Below are 14,865 nucleotides of genomic sequence, written 5' to 3'. Positions count from 1 at the left end.
AAACAGATTTAAAACACTCAAAAGACCTTTTCGTTGTCTTCATGCCAGCCTAGATTTTCCGTAGGTCACGCGACCTGAGTAGGGCTGGGGATCTGGTATTACTGGAAGGGGCCGCACACTGCTTGGGTCCCTATGACAACACTCAGCCTCAGCTTCAGGACACATGCACAAGGGTAAACTGTGATTGTGTATTTTAGATATTTGGCTTCTTGGCAACAGCAGCCTATGCAGTGAGCACATTCCTGGCTGTGCAGAAACGGAGAATCAGCCTCCGCCAGCAGAGCACTAATGACTACATCCGAGCTCGCACTGAGTCCAGAGATGTGGACAGTCGCCCCGAGATCCAGCGCCTGGACACATGAGACCCTCCAGGAGTCCTCCCTCCGCTGCCCTCACACCCATTCTTCTAATCAAGTTTTCTTTCTCTCAGCACGCCAGATTTTTGTGTGGTCCAGTTGAATTTTGTCCTGTTTGGTAAAAATTCACTTTGGGAAAGGGTGCCTAGAGTGACTGATCTGTGGTGGCCTGAAGAGCCCAGGTCCTCCAGCATTGGGTGCCTGTGGGGGCAGCTGGCTTCAGTGCCTGCTCCAGGGCTGAACTGTCTGTCTCAGAACACACAGTCTCATCTGACTCTGAGCCGCCCTGCTTTGTGTATCTGTGACCAGTCTAAACTCAAGTGGCTTTGAGAAGATAGCGGTACAGGGCTGCAGCAGCAGTGAGGTTCTTGGACAACCCCTAGGGAGCTAGGAGTGAGTGTTGAGTCTGGCTGGTTAGATCCACCTCATTGTCTTCCATGCCCAGGGCACCTAGGCAGCCAGCGTGGCTTGGGTGGGACTGAGGGGCTTGGTGAATAGATGTGCTCCTGTAACCTCCTTGCCAGGTCTTTATGTTACAGGGACAGGAAAACCTAGTGCCCTGTGGGACCACTGACTCACAGAACAGTGACCGTTTGTCTCCTACCCTGCTGAGAGAGCACTTGATTCCTCCTCAAACGAATCACCTTCCTGTGGGCCATACTCACTTCCTGGGGTGGAGGCCATCATCTCTTCCAGTCCCCTGCCTACCTTACACATCTTGAGGCTGAATTGCGGCAGTTTCCGCACCTTTACCTTCTCAGGTGAAAGCTGCAGAAGAAACCGTATGTCCACCAGTAGTGGCACTGGCTCACAGATCACGTGTGTGTATGTGGGGCAGGCAGAGTGTGTGTATGTATGTGTGTTAAAAAGTGGCACACTCAAATTCACACTTCTATTGTATGGACGTGTCTAATTCTCTGAATATCCAAGACAAGCTCTAAAGTGATTCAGAGTCAGTTTATCTAGGATTTGAAAATACTTGAATCTGCACCAGGACACATCTTTCCACAGATGTGCCATAGGCACTATTGTCATTTTGGGTGCCTAGTGTCTTCATTATGAACACCAGTCCTGGAACATGTTAGGAATTCTAGTTACATCAGGCTTTTGGATTGGTTCTTGATAAACTGAAGATTATTTTCGTGGTAAATGAGTTGAGCAGGCCCCTATCATGCTGTAATTTTGTTGTTGTTGTTGTTAATTGTTGTTGTTGTTAGAGACTAATTATATCTTTTTGGAAAATTGTTTTAACATGTCAGGTTCTCTCTCTGAACTGTTGATGTTTACAGACCTTATTGTAGCTCTAATATTTTGTGTGTAGCCTCACCGAGAAGACATGGCTGTTGGAAAGGTATTGCAGTAGCAGAGAGCCCCCACCATCTCCTACTGAGACTGTTCATAGCCTGAGCAGTGTCTTTTGTAGTTCATAACCCAGAAGCGGGTGGCAAGGCTGGGGGAGGAAAGTCTGAGGAGGTGGGTGCTCCTGTGTGCATGGCTCTGCATCATTCAGGGAAGAGCAGTGATGTATGGTTGAGTAGCAAGGAGGAGCTGTTGTCAAATACCACTGCTGGGCTCCGGAGTCCACAGGAAGTAGGGTCAGGCTGTATCTGGCTGGGGGCCGGGTTGAGGGGTACTAGAGGTTGACTCCCGAAAGCCAGCATCCAGGTGTAATTCAGTGCTGCTGAGGTTCCATGTTGGCAGTATCCGGTCACATGTTCAAAGGACAGCTAGTCTGGGATAACTCCCCTCCCTGCTCCTCTTCTCCTCTAGAATGCGGCCTGGGTCTGGCCCTTGCCCAGCTCCTGGTAGAGATTTCTGTCCTTGAATGTCGTGAGGCTGTCAGTATACCTTGTGTTGTTGCAACTTTGAACCTGTTGCATGTTGTGATACAGGGGGAGTGGATGACATCTGGACTTCTATCTGTTTTACATGGTTATTTTGAATTTGTTGAGTATGTCTACACAATCGAAATCAAATTCCCTTTAAAATAGGGTCACAAAGACTTGGCCTATATCAGATCCCCCCCCTCCCGGAAGGACCACCCTGAGCTCTATCATGTTTCTGGGCCTCAGGAAAAAGCCACCTTTGAAGTGAGCCGGAAGAAAGAAGCATTCAGACTGGATTGCTGCTCATTTTCCCAAGTCACTTCAATAAAACCATTTTATCATGTGCTGAAAGGAGGCCTCTGAGAGTGTTGTCAGCTGAAAGACATAATCCCGAGGCCCAGTGAGACCGTGAATACTGAGATACGATAAAAGTGCTAGGGTCTTAGGGCCTGAAAGACTTGACTTAGTTGCATCTTGGTGTCAGAATTATCTTTGTAATTATTTATATCCCAGTAACTATTTAATATCCTTTGTGTTATGAAGCTTCCCTGTGGCTTTTGTATATGTATTTCCTTGTACTATTTAACTAGCTCCCATAGAGCCAGAAGTGGTTTATACACGTTCTAATAGCGTGATGCACAGCCCCACTCCTGTACAGCCAACGTGGTGAGGAGAAGCCAGGAAGGGAGTATGGTTGCCTACAGGGAATGCAAGGATGCCTGTCTTTTTCTTGTCATGCTTCTATGCAAACAAAATAATCTAGATCTGGGTTTTTAAATGATCTCTGCAAATTGAAAAAAAGCATATTTTTGTGTTTATTAAGCCTATTACGGACCAGAGTACTTAGGTTTTGGGCATTTTAAGTCAACCTTAGCTTATTTTGTTTCCCTATGGGATGACTGACTTTCACAGTTGGAGCAAAACTTGAAGGGAAATGCAGTTGTTGGGAGCATCTGGTGTGGCCATGGAGATGTGGGGTTCAAGTCCTCTCACATTTGGTACTTTGGATGGATGTAAACACTGACATCCTCAGAGAAGGTGTGGCGCTGTATCTGTTGACTGGGTGGCATTCACCACTGTTCTCTACCCTTCCTGCAAAAGGCACAAAGGGTAAGCCCTTTTTCTTTATGAATGGAGAGCAAGGAAACCCAAGGTACTTACTGCCTCCTAGGAAGGGTGAACACAGTCATGGAATGGATTCTCTTCAGAGAAGTTCCACTTAAAGTGATTGCCATGCAGGGCAGATTGCTTTTGTCTACAGAAAAAGCAAGAATGCAGAAAGCTGCCCACACCCAGTGCCCATATCTTTCTTAGCAACGTGCTAAAACACCGGAGTGGGTAGAGCCTGGGCACAGGGAAGCCAGCAAGGACCAGCCGTGGTCCTTGTGCAGTGAGCACTTGACCTTGGGGCCCTTTTACAGGTGACTAGAAGGCTCACACCCATGGGCAGACCTGGTACACCTGGCTTCCACCTGTGCTGGGTGCTTCTGGAGAGAGTTTTGTGGCTCACCTGAAAACTTTTTTTTCTCTTTTCAAGTTTCTTCTATCTTCTTTGAAGGTTTTTCTAGTGGTCCAGGCAGTCTTAGAAGAAATGAAGGTCTAACTCTCTTGTCCCTGCACGTATGTGAATTCTTGCTTGCCTTGAATGAGTCTTGACTAGTTCTGTGTGTGACACAAACTGTGCTATGTGGAGAAAGCCCCTTCCCTGTCTATGAGGTGGCCTGAAGGTCAGAATCCCTGTGAGCATGGAGACTTGTGTCTAATTTAATGACCATGTAGGTGGTTCCTTCTCTGCCATCTGTGTTCAGAACACAATAGTTCATGGTTTGTGTGCTCCTGCCTAACTGCCTTTTTCTCAAGGTGTCACCTGCATAGTGACATTAAGCAGGTAGCAGAAGGGATGGGGTATACGCTTCCTAGATAGAGAATTGTTAACTGGTTCTCAAGCAGGAAAAAAAAAATGCTTCTAGCGTGTGAAGTCTCCAGGGTTTCTCTCCTATTTTATCACACCTACCCCATAGGGGCCAGCTAGGCAGAGAGTTTGGTGGACACAAGGTTTGCATCACAGGCCTGGCAGGAGGAGGAGGCTGCAGCGGGAACAGAGACAGCATAGATGGCACTTGATGTGTTCATACCCCCTGCTGCACTGGAAACATGTCCTTATGCCTCCTCTTCAGAAGAGTGAGGGCTTGTGCTCCCCGGTGGACTTGAGGCCAAGAGCTGGATGTTAGAGACGGCCAGCCCCAGTGCTGGGATCTAGTCTGGGTCTGAGCAGGTGATAGCTGCCTCAGGTGCGTTCCTGGCAGGACACAGACCTAACGGGCCTGTTCTCTTGACTTTGTTAGCTCTCACCTCCTTAATCTATTGTTTTTCTTCTCAGCAGACATCTTTAAAAGAAATCAGATCTGTCTGGTTGAGAAAGTAATTTGAAATATTTGACCTATCTATGTTTATGTAGCCTTTATCTCCGAAAGAAAATGCCATCCGTGTTAGATCTAGAATTTTCTTCTGAAAGGGAATGTTCTCTTGGATTTCATGATAGTCAGTGTAGCATTGGATGTAAGTTCTCAGGCTTTGGGAATTTTTATTTTCTTTCCAGTTTCTCCTATTCAAAAAAAAAAAAATACCTAAGAGGAAAGAGGGTATGTGGCCGAGGGGCACAAGTCTCTTGTTCTCAAAGCACTAGCCACTCGCCCGGAATCAAGTTGAGATTGTAGGCCCTCAAACGGTATATTTGTGTCATTGGTTTACCCTGTCAGCCTTTCTATTCTGATACTTCCAGTTCCGGTGAGCCTTTGGTTAAGGGTTAATGTCACTTGGACTGTGGCAGGTTAGCGGGGCTTGTTTCGTTATTAATCATGGTAAGAACATGCCTGCAGTCACTTCACTCAGCTTTGTTAATGGGATGTAGGGCAGGGCCAAGAGGTTTGTTTGTTTTTCTTTCATAATTGTTTCTGAAAAGAGAGATGCTGCTAATACCTCAGCAGAAATTACCTCCTCCCCCCTCCCCTTTAATCAGAAAAGCTACCCAAGGAATGGCCAAGAGAGAGGACAGTGCAGGAGGCTTGTGTTCACTCCAGCCTAAGGCAGGGCCAGGCCTGACTGATGCCGCCTCCTTCTGCTAACCCTGCTTTGCTTACAGATTTAGCAAGTTTCACAACTCTGTTTCCCTTTTTGTGGCAGTGAAGAGGACAACCCTTCAGGGCTTAAATTGGCTGGGTCAAGGCTAGAGAGGGCAAGAGCAAGGGCTTGCTGTGGCCCAGGCCCATCTTTCATTACTAACTCTGTCATTACTAACCATTGGAAAAATCATTCAGATCATGATGAAATTGACCCATTTGCCTAAAAGCATTGCTTTTTAATAAGTTGATTTTGTTTGACATGGTTCCAGCTGGAAGAATGCTAAGGAGTGAAGCTGTCTGTGTATGTTGAAGTTTAAGGACTTTAGGAACTCATGGCAGAAACACTGAGCTAGTTATTACAGTCTGCATTTTTTTAAGTAGGCAGTTCTGTCCTTGTGAATTTTATGATAAATAATCACTTCACCTTTGGTGCCTTCCATGTGTCACATAAGCACTCTTGTCAATCATGGAATTGGGGGGGTTACATTTAGTTAAAACAGATAACACTATTTTTGTAGCATGACTGTGTCCTTTCAATATTGCTTTCCACAATACCCTAGGTCTTGACATTTGGGCCATTTTCGTCTTAAGCTTCCTATGTAGTTTTCAAAGTCAGACGCCTCCAGCAACTCCTGCCCCATGCACCGTGTTCTCCCCACACTGCACGTTTGCTGATTAGGCCTGAGAGTCAGAGGACCTTTCTGTAAAAAAGGTCGTGTCCCTGTAATTCTATCTGACATCATTTGTTTGTTAGACTGGGAGAGCTGCTGCTCACCTGCAGCAAGAGGAAAGTGGTCTCGTTTTTTCAAGTTTTGTCTGTGCCCTGCCTTCCTGCTCACTGAGTCTGACAGAAAGAGCTTGCATTTGGCTCCTTGCCCTCCCACCCTAGCCAGTCTCAGGCTGTTCTCTGGCCAAGGGCCACTGCTTCCTAGCAGCACCTCAGCCTTGCTCTGGGACTCACCCCACTTGGATTCCAGGTAGGGTTGTGGAGGCCCTGGTGGGTGGCCTGAATGTAGGTCCCCTGCTGTGACAGGCTGGATAAAGCCAGGGCACAGCTTAGCCACTTTCTGCTTTCCTGGCCCTGCTCCTTGGATTGTCTGGTCAGGAAAAGCTCACCGAGCCGTTGTTGAGTAAAGGTACGGATTCTCTGAGACATTAACTTGTAGCTCCTTGTCTTTGTCCTTTTGAAGAGTCAAAACGTGGTTCTGCGGGGGAAAAAAAGTCATCAGGTGGCTGAGTGACAGCTTCCTGGCAGGATGGGCCACTGGCACTTCATCTAACTAGTGGCACTTTGGGGGACAGTGTTCAATAGTTACTACATTTTGTTTCTGTAGCCTGGTTTTCTTTGAGACAGGGTCTTGCTAGGTAGTCTTGGCTGGCCTTTAACTTGTAAGTGATCATCCTGCCCTTTGTCGTAAACGCTGCGGTACAGGAATGTGTCACCATGCACAGCTAAAGCTTGTCTTTTTGGTGGTTTATAGACATGGCTGTGGGCATTCCAAGGTGAAGGCTGTTGAACAAACTGATGTGTGTTGTTTGTAGTACTGAACTTCGCCTACCTGGCCCATTGGACATGGCCACTGTGGGTGAGCCCCCCAACTCTCGGGTTTCACCCCGTGCTTGAAATAAGTGATGTGGGAGCCCCATGGCGTTTGCTCCCCTTGATTGCCCCTGACAGCCGACAGAGCCTCACACTGCCCTCAGCCTCCCCACTTTCCTTTGAAGGACCAATTTTTCATGGTACTTGTCTTGATTGTTTTCATAGTGTTCAAATCTGTATTTTTGTATGTAGAGGGAAATAATTTTCAACACTAATCACTAATGAATATTGTCATGAAGGAGTTCTTGTTTAATAAATGGACACATGAAACGTTTTAGTCTCTCCTTTCTCCTCACTCCTGCAAACAAATTTGCTCTGTAGAGGTGACAGAGCCACAGTCAACAGGCTGTAACCAGTTTGCCAGGCTCCAGGGCATTGCACAGCCTGCCTCTGCGTCTGGCTGTCCATGTGTTTTAGTGTGCGTTCCAGTGATGGTGCGCAGAAGGCTTTGCCGCTCCCCAGGTACTTGGGCTTGAGTGGTGACTGGGTTCCTCATAGCAGCTGCTCTGAGCTCCCTTGCTCAAGACCCAGGTTTTGGTTGTTGGAGGACACACCATCCTAACCAGGCTGCCTGCTCGACTAAGATTGAGTAAAAGGCAGTGGCGGTCAGATGCTGCTGCCCAGCAGAGATGAATACTGCCACACCACTGCTGGCGGCCACCAGGACCCACCGTGGCCAGTGAAATGGGCAGTTATTGCAGGCGGCGGGTGCGTTTCTCAGTCGGGCACACTCTGAGCAGGTAGGCACTTTGTTTTTAATCCATTGTGGCATTCTTTTAGGGAGGGGATTTACATGCAAGGTAGGAAGAAGGTTACAAACAGCTTAAGACATGGGCCCGGAGCTCTGGCTCATTCATGGGGCCTCTCGGGCCACAGAAATGCCATTTGTTACATTGCTTTTGAATAAAAACGTTATAAAAAAAAGTTAGAAAACATCAAAGACACACACAGCATCAACCCCCAAGTGAACACAGAGAAGGCCCATGTCAGCAGGCCTGTCCAGGTGGCTCCCAGGAGAGGGCTTGACTGGGCCCGCCCAGCCACATGTGACTTTGTCACCGCCACTGCCCTGGTAGACAGACAGGTCTTTGGGCTCTTTGCTGAAAAGGTCTCAGACCCACAATGGAAGACTTGGCTAGTTGGGTTTCTCCCCATTTTACAGCGAGGAGGGAAACTTCTCGGACAAAGATTCCTGAAAGTCCTCTCAACAAAGTGCAGGCGTGAACAGGAGCCCTCCATGCAGAGCCCACCGGGGCTGGGTGGGTCAGCCTGCTGTGACCACTCCCCACGCAGCTGCCTGAACCGCAGTGACTGGCTCCATGTGATGTCTGCTCTTCTCCCATGGGGCAGCGAGGTTCAAAGGCTCAGGTCTTCAGGACAGAAACAGGAGAAGGCAGGATATTCAGTCTCCTCAGGCGCCAGCTCAGCAGTGCTAAGCCAGCACAACCAATTTGAGTGTGAGGCTCAGGGGCCATAATCTTGGAGACCTGCTCCTCGGTCTGCTCTCCCGTGGGTGTCCACTGTCATGCTCCTGTAGCCCCATCAGGACGGTATGGATGGCAGGCCTGAGTGGCGCCAGGCGCAGGCACACACAGGCCTTCTCAGTCTGAGTCGGAATCAGAGCTGGAGTTGGAATGATCTGAAAGGAAAGTAGAGAGTGCTGGCAATAGTCCCTGGAGTGTGGGTAGGAGGGGGCACTGCCAGCAGGAGCCCTGGGCCCAGCTTCTCCCATAGTGACAGGCTGGGCCTTGGGCTACAAGGGGATAGGGCAGGCACTTCTCTTCAGCCCAAAGTCCAAATGCATCTTTCCCAGGACGTCCCTTCTCACCTGAGGATGTCAGAGCTGTACAATTACACCCTTTTCTCCACCCCCATTCAGCAGGACAAGGCAAAGACAACAATTTCTTGTTCCTGAACTAAAATACACTAGAAAATGGACAAGCTTTTTGGTTGTTGTTTTGTAAATGTATTTTGTGGGTTTAGCTGTTTATTTTATATTGTGAGATGAATATAAAACATTTTGTCATGTTAAAGTCAATTAGTGATATAACTTTAAAGGCTCCTGGAATCACACCATTAAAGATTATTCTGTAGAACCTTCTGGAATCTCATGCCTTACTAGTACCTGACCCTAGCAATGGTGGCTGTATTTTAATGCTCATCACCTCTCCAAGCCCTGGTTCTTACCCCTCATCCATTAGCCAGGGGTGTATAAGTAAGACAAGCTTGTTATAGTCATAGCTAACATATAGACCAATTATAAATACTTTTGCAGCAAAAACTACTGTCTTTTATTAAAACCACACCAAATATTCAAAATGCATGTCTCCATGAACATTTATGCTCTGATCCCTGAGCTGGTTGGCCAGCATTTGCTGCAGGTCCCAAATGCTAGAAGACAACATCCAGGAGCATTTAACCTGTTTGCCACAGACCAGGAATGAGTTTCCAATGACATTCACTTTTTAGCAGCGGGACAGTGTCTAGGAATCCCAACAGGACACTGGTAGCCTCTAAACCTAGCCATCTAGGTCCTACTTCAGATATTTAGTACAATGGGGAAGATCCTACAGCCAGGATCAGCCCTGAGATCAACTCTGTCTAGCCACACAGTACTGATGGCCTGCTCCAGAGAAGTACCTGGCCCAGATTGATGTTCTTTGGAGAAAAAAAAGATCCAAACAAGTCAGATAAGGGGTGCTATGAGTTTGAGACCAGCCTGGGCTACAAAATGAGTTCTAAGCCAATGAGTTACAACAGAGTGAGGTTCTATTTCAAAAACAACAACAACAAAAACCAAGCCCACTGTGCCTGTGTCTGCCTGGGTACTGTGGGCTCCCAAGCGGGAAAGGGGAAAGGGCGTAGTGTGTTGGTCTCAGAGACACTTCCTACTTCAGCCTCAAACTAACCAGGTGTCCCCAAGGAAGGGCAGAGCCCTACAGCGATCCTAAAAGGGATCAGTGGGGATTCTCAGAAACCCTGCGGAGTGGCCACTCACCTCCTGCTGTCTCTTGGGCTGTGGTCTCATTTGCAGAGTCTCCTTGCTTGAGGAATTTGGCCACTTCATTAAAGATCAGGTAGAAGTCAATTGCAAACACAATTGTGGCAAAAAAGCCAAAAACCTGTGGGATACACGCATGGCATATGGCATATGGACATGGTGGACGGAAGCATCATGAAGACTGGGCTCATGGACCAAGAGCCTGGGCATATGCAAGCAGCAATGAGGAAATGCCCCAACCAGGACGGATGGACAGGCACAGCCTTTCTGAGTTATGGCAAATAGGGGAGATGGGCTGTGAGCCTGGTAGACACAGCCGCTCAACTCAGGACAGACTAAACTTTTAACTAGACTGGCATGGCAGAGACCCACATAGGGACCCAGTGCCTAAGCAGGGGCCGGATCTGCCCGGGTCCCACTGTAGAAGCCAGTGCCAAGGGGGATGACCTGGAGCGCCAGGGAAGGGGCACTGCTGGGTAAGCCCACTAGGGGGCAGGGCAGCCACTCACTCCAGCTGCTTTGTAAGCTCCATCTGAGTATTTGGCGACAGCTGTGATGGAGATGACGAAGTAGATGAGGGCAGCCGTGACACAGCGCAGGAAGTCCTGGGGAGAGAGACATGTCCACACTGAAGGTGCCACAGCACGGGCAACCAACACACTCAGCCCTAGCCCTAGGGCATGAGTCCCTGTCCTAGCTCCACCTGTATGCCCTGGCCCTAATCTATTCTTCATGTGTCTTGTTCTGCAGGCTTCTAGTAGCTTATATTGCCCCATTCTTGGTCCCGCTGGGTTTTCTCTGCTCTGTGGGTAGCAAATGGGTTGTTTACTATGCTATCACTGGCTCTGCAGTTTGGCACAAATGGGAAGTGGAGAAAGTCTAGCTTTCCAAGAGGCTTGACCTTGCCACAGAGAGATCCATTTATGATCCTAGTCTCTGTTTAGTCCTTAGGGTGGGGCTACAGTGAGGGCAGCTGCCACCAGGTGGTTACATGGATGCTGGAGATAAATTCAAGGGAACCTTTGCGACCCATTTTCTATGATCCACTTTATCCATTAAAGGGCATTCTCGGGACTGTAAGGTCCTCGGGTGATCAAACAAGGGCAGGTGCCAGTTGACTAGAATCTAGGAAGTCCCACAAGCCCTCAGTGACTCCACCCTGCTGAAAATGGCTTGAATGCTTGTGGCTGAGGCACATTCCTTCTCCAAGACCAGAGCAACAGCTCCACCTGGTGGTCAGGAGCCTTCTTTGGGTGCCCAGCTTCACAGAACAACGCAGGGGGGCGGGGGACTTACAACTTATCAGGTCCCGCTGTCCCAGTGCTGCTGGTTGGGCGGGGGTGGAGGCCCAGATTCTTCAGGTGACAGCCAACCCCTTCCTCTTGGGTCCCCGGATCCTTACCATCATGGGCCAGCACAGGCCCTGCCACTTGTCATTCAGCTGCATGGCATCAGCAAAAAGGAAGTAAACAGCCAACAGGAACTCCAGCAGAGGTACCGTGAGGAAGGCAGATGCCGAGGACACCACGTAGCAGATGAAGGTAATGAATGAGAGTCCCTGCGGAAGAGCAAGGACAGTCAAACATTCTTGCCACCTCCCCCCCCCCCAGGCCAGGCCAGGACCCTGAGTCCCCATACCTTGCTGAATCCCTGCTAGGACCCCATCTTGAAGCTCTAGCCTCCCCCCCACCCCCAGGCCACCTTGGGCTGCTCAGCTTCTTTCCTGACTCTGCAGTGGAATGTACCTAACTCAGCTGTGTCCACAAGGGGGCAAGCCAGAGCTAAAAGCTACTGCTTTCAAAACTCACACCCCTACCGGTACCCAAGATGTGTACTTTTCATGAAAACCCTAACTTCACTGGACGATGATGTGCATGCCGAAGTGTTTGAAGCTGAATGCACTGATGTCTACAACCGATTTTGAGTGTATGAAAGCACAAGGGAGGTTGATGGACACAGAATAAAGGAGGCAGAGCAGTGTTAACCACGGTACAGTTCACGTGGTGGAGGCAGGGATGTTTTGACACTTTTGTGCATCTGCAAATTTTTTTTTTAAACCTATGCACGAGGCTAGCAATGCAATGCAGTTCAGCTGGTAAAGTTCTTGCCTACTACACACAAAGCTCTGGGTTCGATCCTAGGCACCGCATAGACCAGGCTTGGTGGTACAAGTCTGTGACTAGCACTTTGGGATGTGGAGGCAGGAAGAGCAGAGGTTCAAAGTCATCCTCAGTTTCATACAGAAAGTTCTAGGCAGCTTGGGATACATGAAACCCTATCTCAACAAAATTCTAACTCCTTTGGAGACAGGCTTGATTGTGGGTCCCTGCTGTACCATTCAGGTGGGGCTGGCTACACCGATCTACAGAAGCCTGGTCCACGGGGTTGTGGGGTGGGGGATGCCAAGGTTACTGGTGAGTCCTGCAGACTTTGTGTATGGCAGGGGAACAAGATGAAGATGCTAGGGCTGAGGCGTTTCAAGCCCAGTTCTCGCTGGTTCTGTCTAAAACTTCTAGACTTCTCTGCTCCTCACCGCCACTCATGTGCCACCCACAGCCTATCTTTTAAAGCAGCAGACTTGGTGTCACCCAGTTAATAGGGTATCACATCTGTACTTAGGGCATTAAAGGCCTCCATGTCTTGGCGCATGTCTACCACTATGGCTGGCTTCGAGTCTGTCCACAGCTCAGTAGTTTAAGGGGCCGAAGGGGGAAATGCGGATGTCCTATAGGAACGAACTACCACGGCTGCTTCTGACAAATGAACTGATGATCTCTGGGACCCCATTCTTGCCCCTTCCCCTGAACATGCCATGGAGGAAGCTGAACTGCCCCGGGGCAAACAGGAAACTAAGGCTTAGAGAAAGACTTTTGAGGTGGCCAGTCATCAGCTCCCACTGTATTTGCTAAAAGGCTGCCTTTATGTCTCTCCTCTTTCTGTTCTCATTCTCCCCCTCAACTGAGTCTGATTCTGGTGACAGTGACACCCTCCCCTCCCGCCACCAGAACACATACACACTTGAGTCCTCTTTTCTCATTCCCCAATTCTTGGTGGCCAATTCCCCTAGTTTCCTATCCACGTCCGACTCCCGACTTGCATTGGGACCAAGAGGAGGAAGGACTAGGAGCGGCTCCCCTCTACCCTCTGAACTCACCCCTTTCCCTTCTTATTTTCTTAGGCCTGGATTTCTGACACCTAGGCCGACTAAGTCAAGGATATCTGTGAGTTCTGGCTGGCACTCACCCCTTATCCATGAAGGGGTACTAGGGTAGGACAGAAGCCTCCTCAATGGTCTGTAATTCAAATCCCTCCCCACCCTCGCCTCGTGACTTCCAGAGATCTGAGATGGCCAGTCTAAGAGAGGGTTCTAGGTCTGCCTGGTACCTCACTTAGGAACAAAGTATTGAGGTCTACTGGTGACCTCGGGATTGATGCCGCTACCATGTGTCCTGGGGTACAAGGAAATAATCCTAGGGCAGAAACCCTCCCATCTTTTCTCAGGGACCCTCGATTGAGTCACCTGTCAAATTTCCTAGACGCAGTTAAAGGCACTTTCTGGTTCTCTCATCTCCCATCCGCCCCTCCCCCCTCAAGTGGGTACAGATCAGATATCAAGTTGCTAGGGATCTAAGCAACAAATGGCTGTCGCCATGGGCTGTTTCCTCCTTCCTCCCGCCCCTCTTAACATCCCCATAGGCCCCGTGCCAGTTCCCGCCCCACACGCGCTGATGCAGGAGTGTAGTTAGGACAAAGGAGACCTCCCTCGTCGGGTGGGGACAAGGGGGAAGGAGGAAGGAGTGTGGCTGGGGAGGGAGGAAGAAGGGAATGAAGTCACCCTGCTGACTCGCCACCCTGGGACAGCGGTCTGTCTGCATCTTCTCTACGCAGCCCCGGTCTCACCCACTCCGCAGGATCTGCACCCCACGGGTGGCCGGGTCTCAACCAGGGAGGTGGGAGGGTGTGCAGAGCAGGAGACCGAGGCTTGAAGGAGCTCTAAGCGAGCGGAGGAGCTCGAGGTCACACGGCGGCCAGGCCGCGGCGCCCGCAGGGACCAGGTCCCCGAACCCTTGTCTTCTGGTCCCTTTGGAGAACTCCGTAGGCTGGAGAAGCCCGGCAAACCACGGCTCCCGCCTGAGTTTGACTCCAGCTCAGCCACAGAGAAGCCGTCGGAAGTTTGGGGGCGGTGGCCCAACTTCGAGAGACTCTCCTGGGCGGGAGGCGCAGAAACCCGGGCTAGGGGTGCAGGGACCGGGCTTCGGGCACCCGGGGAGCCCGCGCACTCACCGACTCGGCCAGCAGGAGGCGGCCTTTGAGCGAGCAGAGGAAGGCGCGCGCAGGCAGCAGGGCGCGGAGCCCGGGCACGGTCCTGCCACTTCGGGGGCGGTCCGCGGACTCCGGATCGGGCTCCGGCTCTGCGTCCGGGGGCCACATAGCGGCGCTACCTCGTCGAGCCTCGGCCTCACTGCCTCACCCAGTGCCCTGGAGGGAAGCGGAAACCCGCTGTGCGGAAGGAGAAAAAGTGGAGTTAGACTAGTCCCCGGGACTCATCCTCGGCTGCCCCGCCTCCAGCACCTTCAATCCTCTCCCCCATCCCCACCCACAACTGCCCCTCGGACCCTGCTCCGCCCACCCTCCCGCCCTCCATTCTCCAACCACCCCCACAATGTCCCTGGGATACTGTCCTGCCCATCTCTCCTCCCCCATCCTCCCTTTCCCATCTCCGCCTCCCCTACAGCCCTTCTGACTCTACCCGGCCCATATCCCGCCCCCAACCAACGCCACCCCCACCCCCACCCCCACTACCCCTTAGACTTAGCCCAGTCTGTCTCTCCCCGCCTTCCATCCTTCTACTTCCACCCTCCGCCTCTCACTAGCCCTAGGATCCTCCCCCACCCATCCTTCATTCTCATTTCCCCCTTCGACTCTGCCGCGCCCACTTCCCCATCCATTGACCCCCTGA

General features: G+C 50.4%; 2 protein-coding genes across 2 annotated transcripts in view; one reads left to right on the top strand and one right to left on the bottom strand.

The window, feature by feature from the left end:
* The window catches only part of Cmtm4 (CKLF like MARVEL transmembrane domain containing 4), a 56,357-nt gene extending 51,564 nt beyond the window's left edge, over nt 1-4,793 (top strand). Inside the window, exon 4 of the mRNA XM_075977057.1 lies at nt 198-4,793. Coding sequence (XP_075833172.1) covers nt 198-362 — 165 coding nt within the window. The 3' untranslated portion in view covers nt 363-4,793. The remainder of the gene's footprint in view (nt 1-197) is intronic.
* Nucleotides 4,794-7,130: 2,337 nt separating this feature from the next.
* Cmtm3 (CKLF like MARVEL transmembrane domain containing 3) lies at nt 7,131-14,468 on the bottom strand. Its single transcript, XM_075977058.1, has 5 exons — nt 14,190-14,468; nt 11,308-11,463; nt 10,415-10,510; nt 9,903-10,026; nt 7,131-8,543 (listed from the first exon to the last, which is right to left on the bottom strand). The coding sequence occupies exons 1-5, from the start codon at nt 14,334-14,336 to the stop codon at nt 8,506-8,508; spliced, it is 561 nt and encodes a 186-aa protein (XP_075833173.1). The 5' UTR covers nt 14,337-14,468; the 3' UTR covers nt 7,131-8,505.
* Between the last annotated feature and the right edge of the window lie 397 nt (nt 14,469-14,865).

Source organism: Microtus pennsylvanicus, chromosome 6, assembly GCF_037038515.1.
Source record: "Microtus pennsylvanicus isolate mMicPen1 chromosome 6, mMicPen1.hap1, whole genome shotgun sequence".
NCBI classification, from domain to species: Eukaryota; Metazoa; Chordata; class Mammalia; order Rodentia; family Cricetidae; genus Microtus; species Microtus pennsylvanicus.
The sequence above is the reverse complement of the archived record's forward strand: the minus strand, read 5'-3'. Positions and strand labels throughout refer to the sequence as shown.

What these genes read in the sequence shown, in the direction of transcription:
- Cmtm3 (XM_075977058.1), bottom strand. Translation starts at nt 14,336, where the DNA reads ATGTGGCCCCCGGACGCAGAGCCGGAGCCCGATCCGGAGTCCGCGGAC. An exon ending in GAGCTTACAAAGCAGCTGGA is followed by an intron (nt 10,027 to 10,414) that starts GTGAGTGGCTGC and finishes TGTATCCCACAG; the next exon opens with GTTTTTGGCTTTTTTGCCAC. An exon ending in AGCCCAAGAGACAGCAGGAG is followed by an intron (nt 8,544 to 9,902) that starts GTGAGTGGCCAC and finishes CTTTCCTTTCAG; the next exon opens with ATCATTCCAACTCCAGCTCT.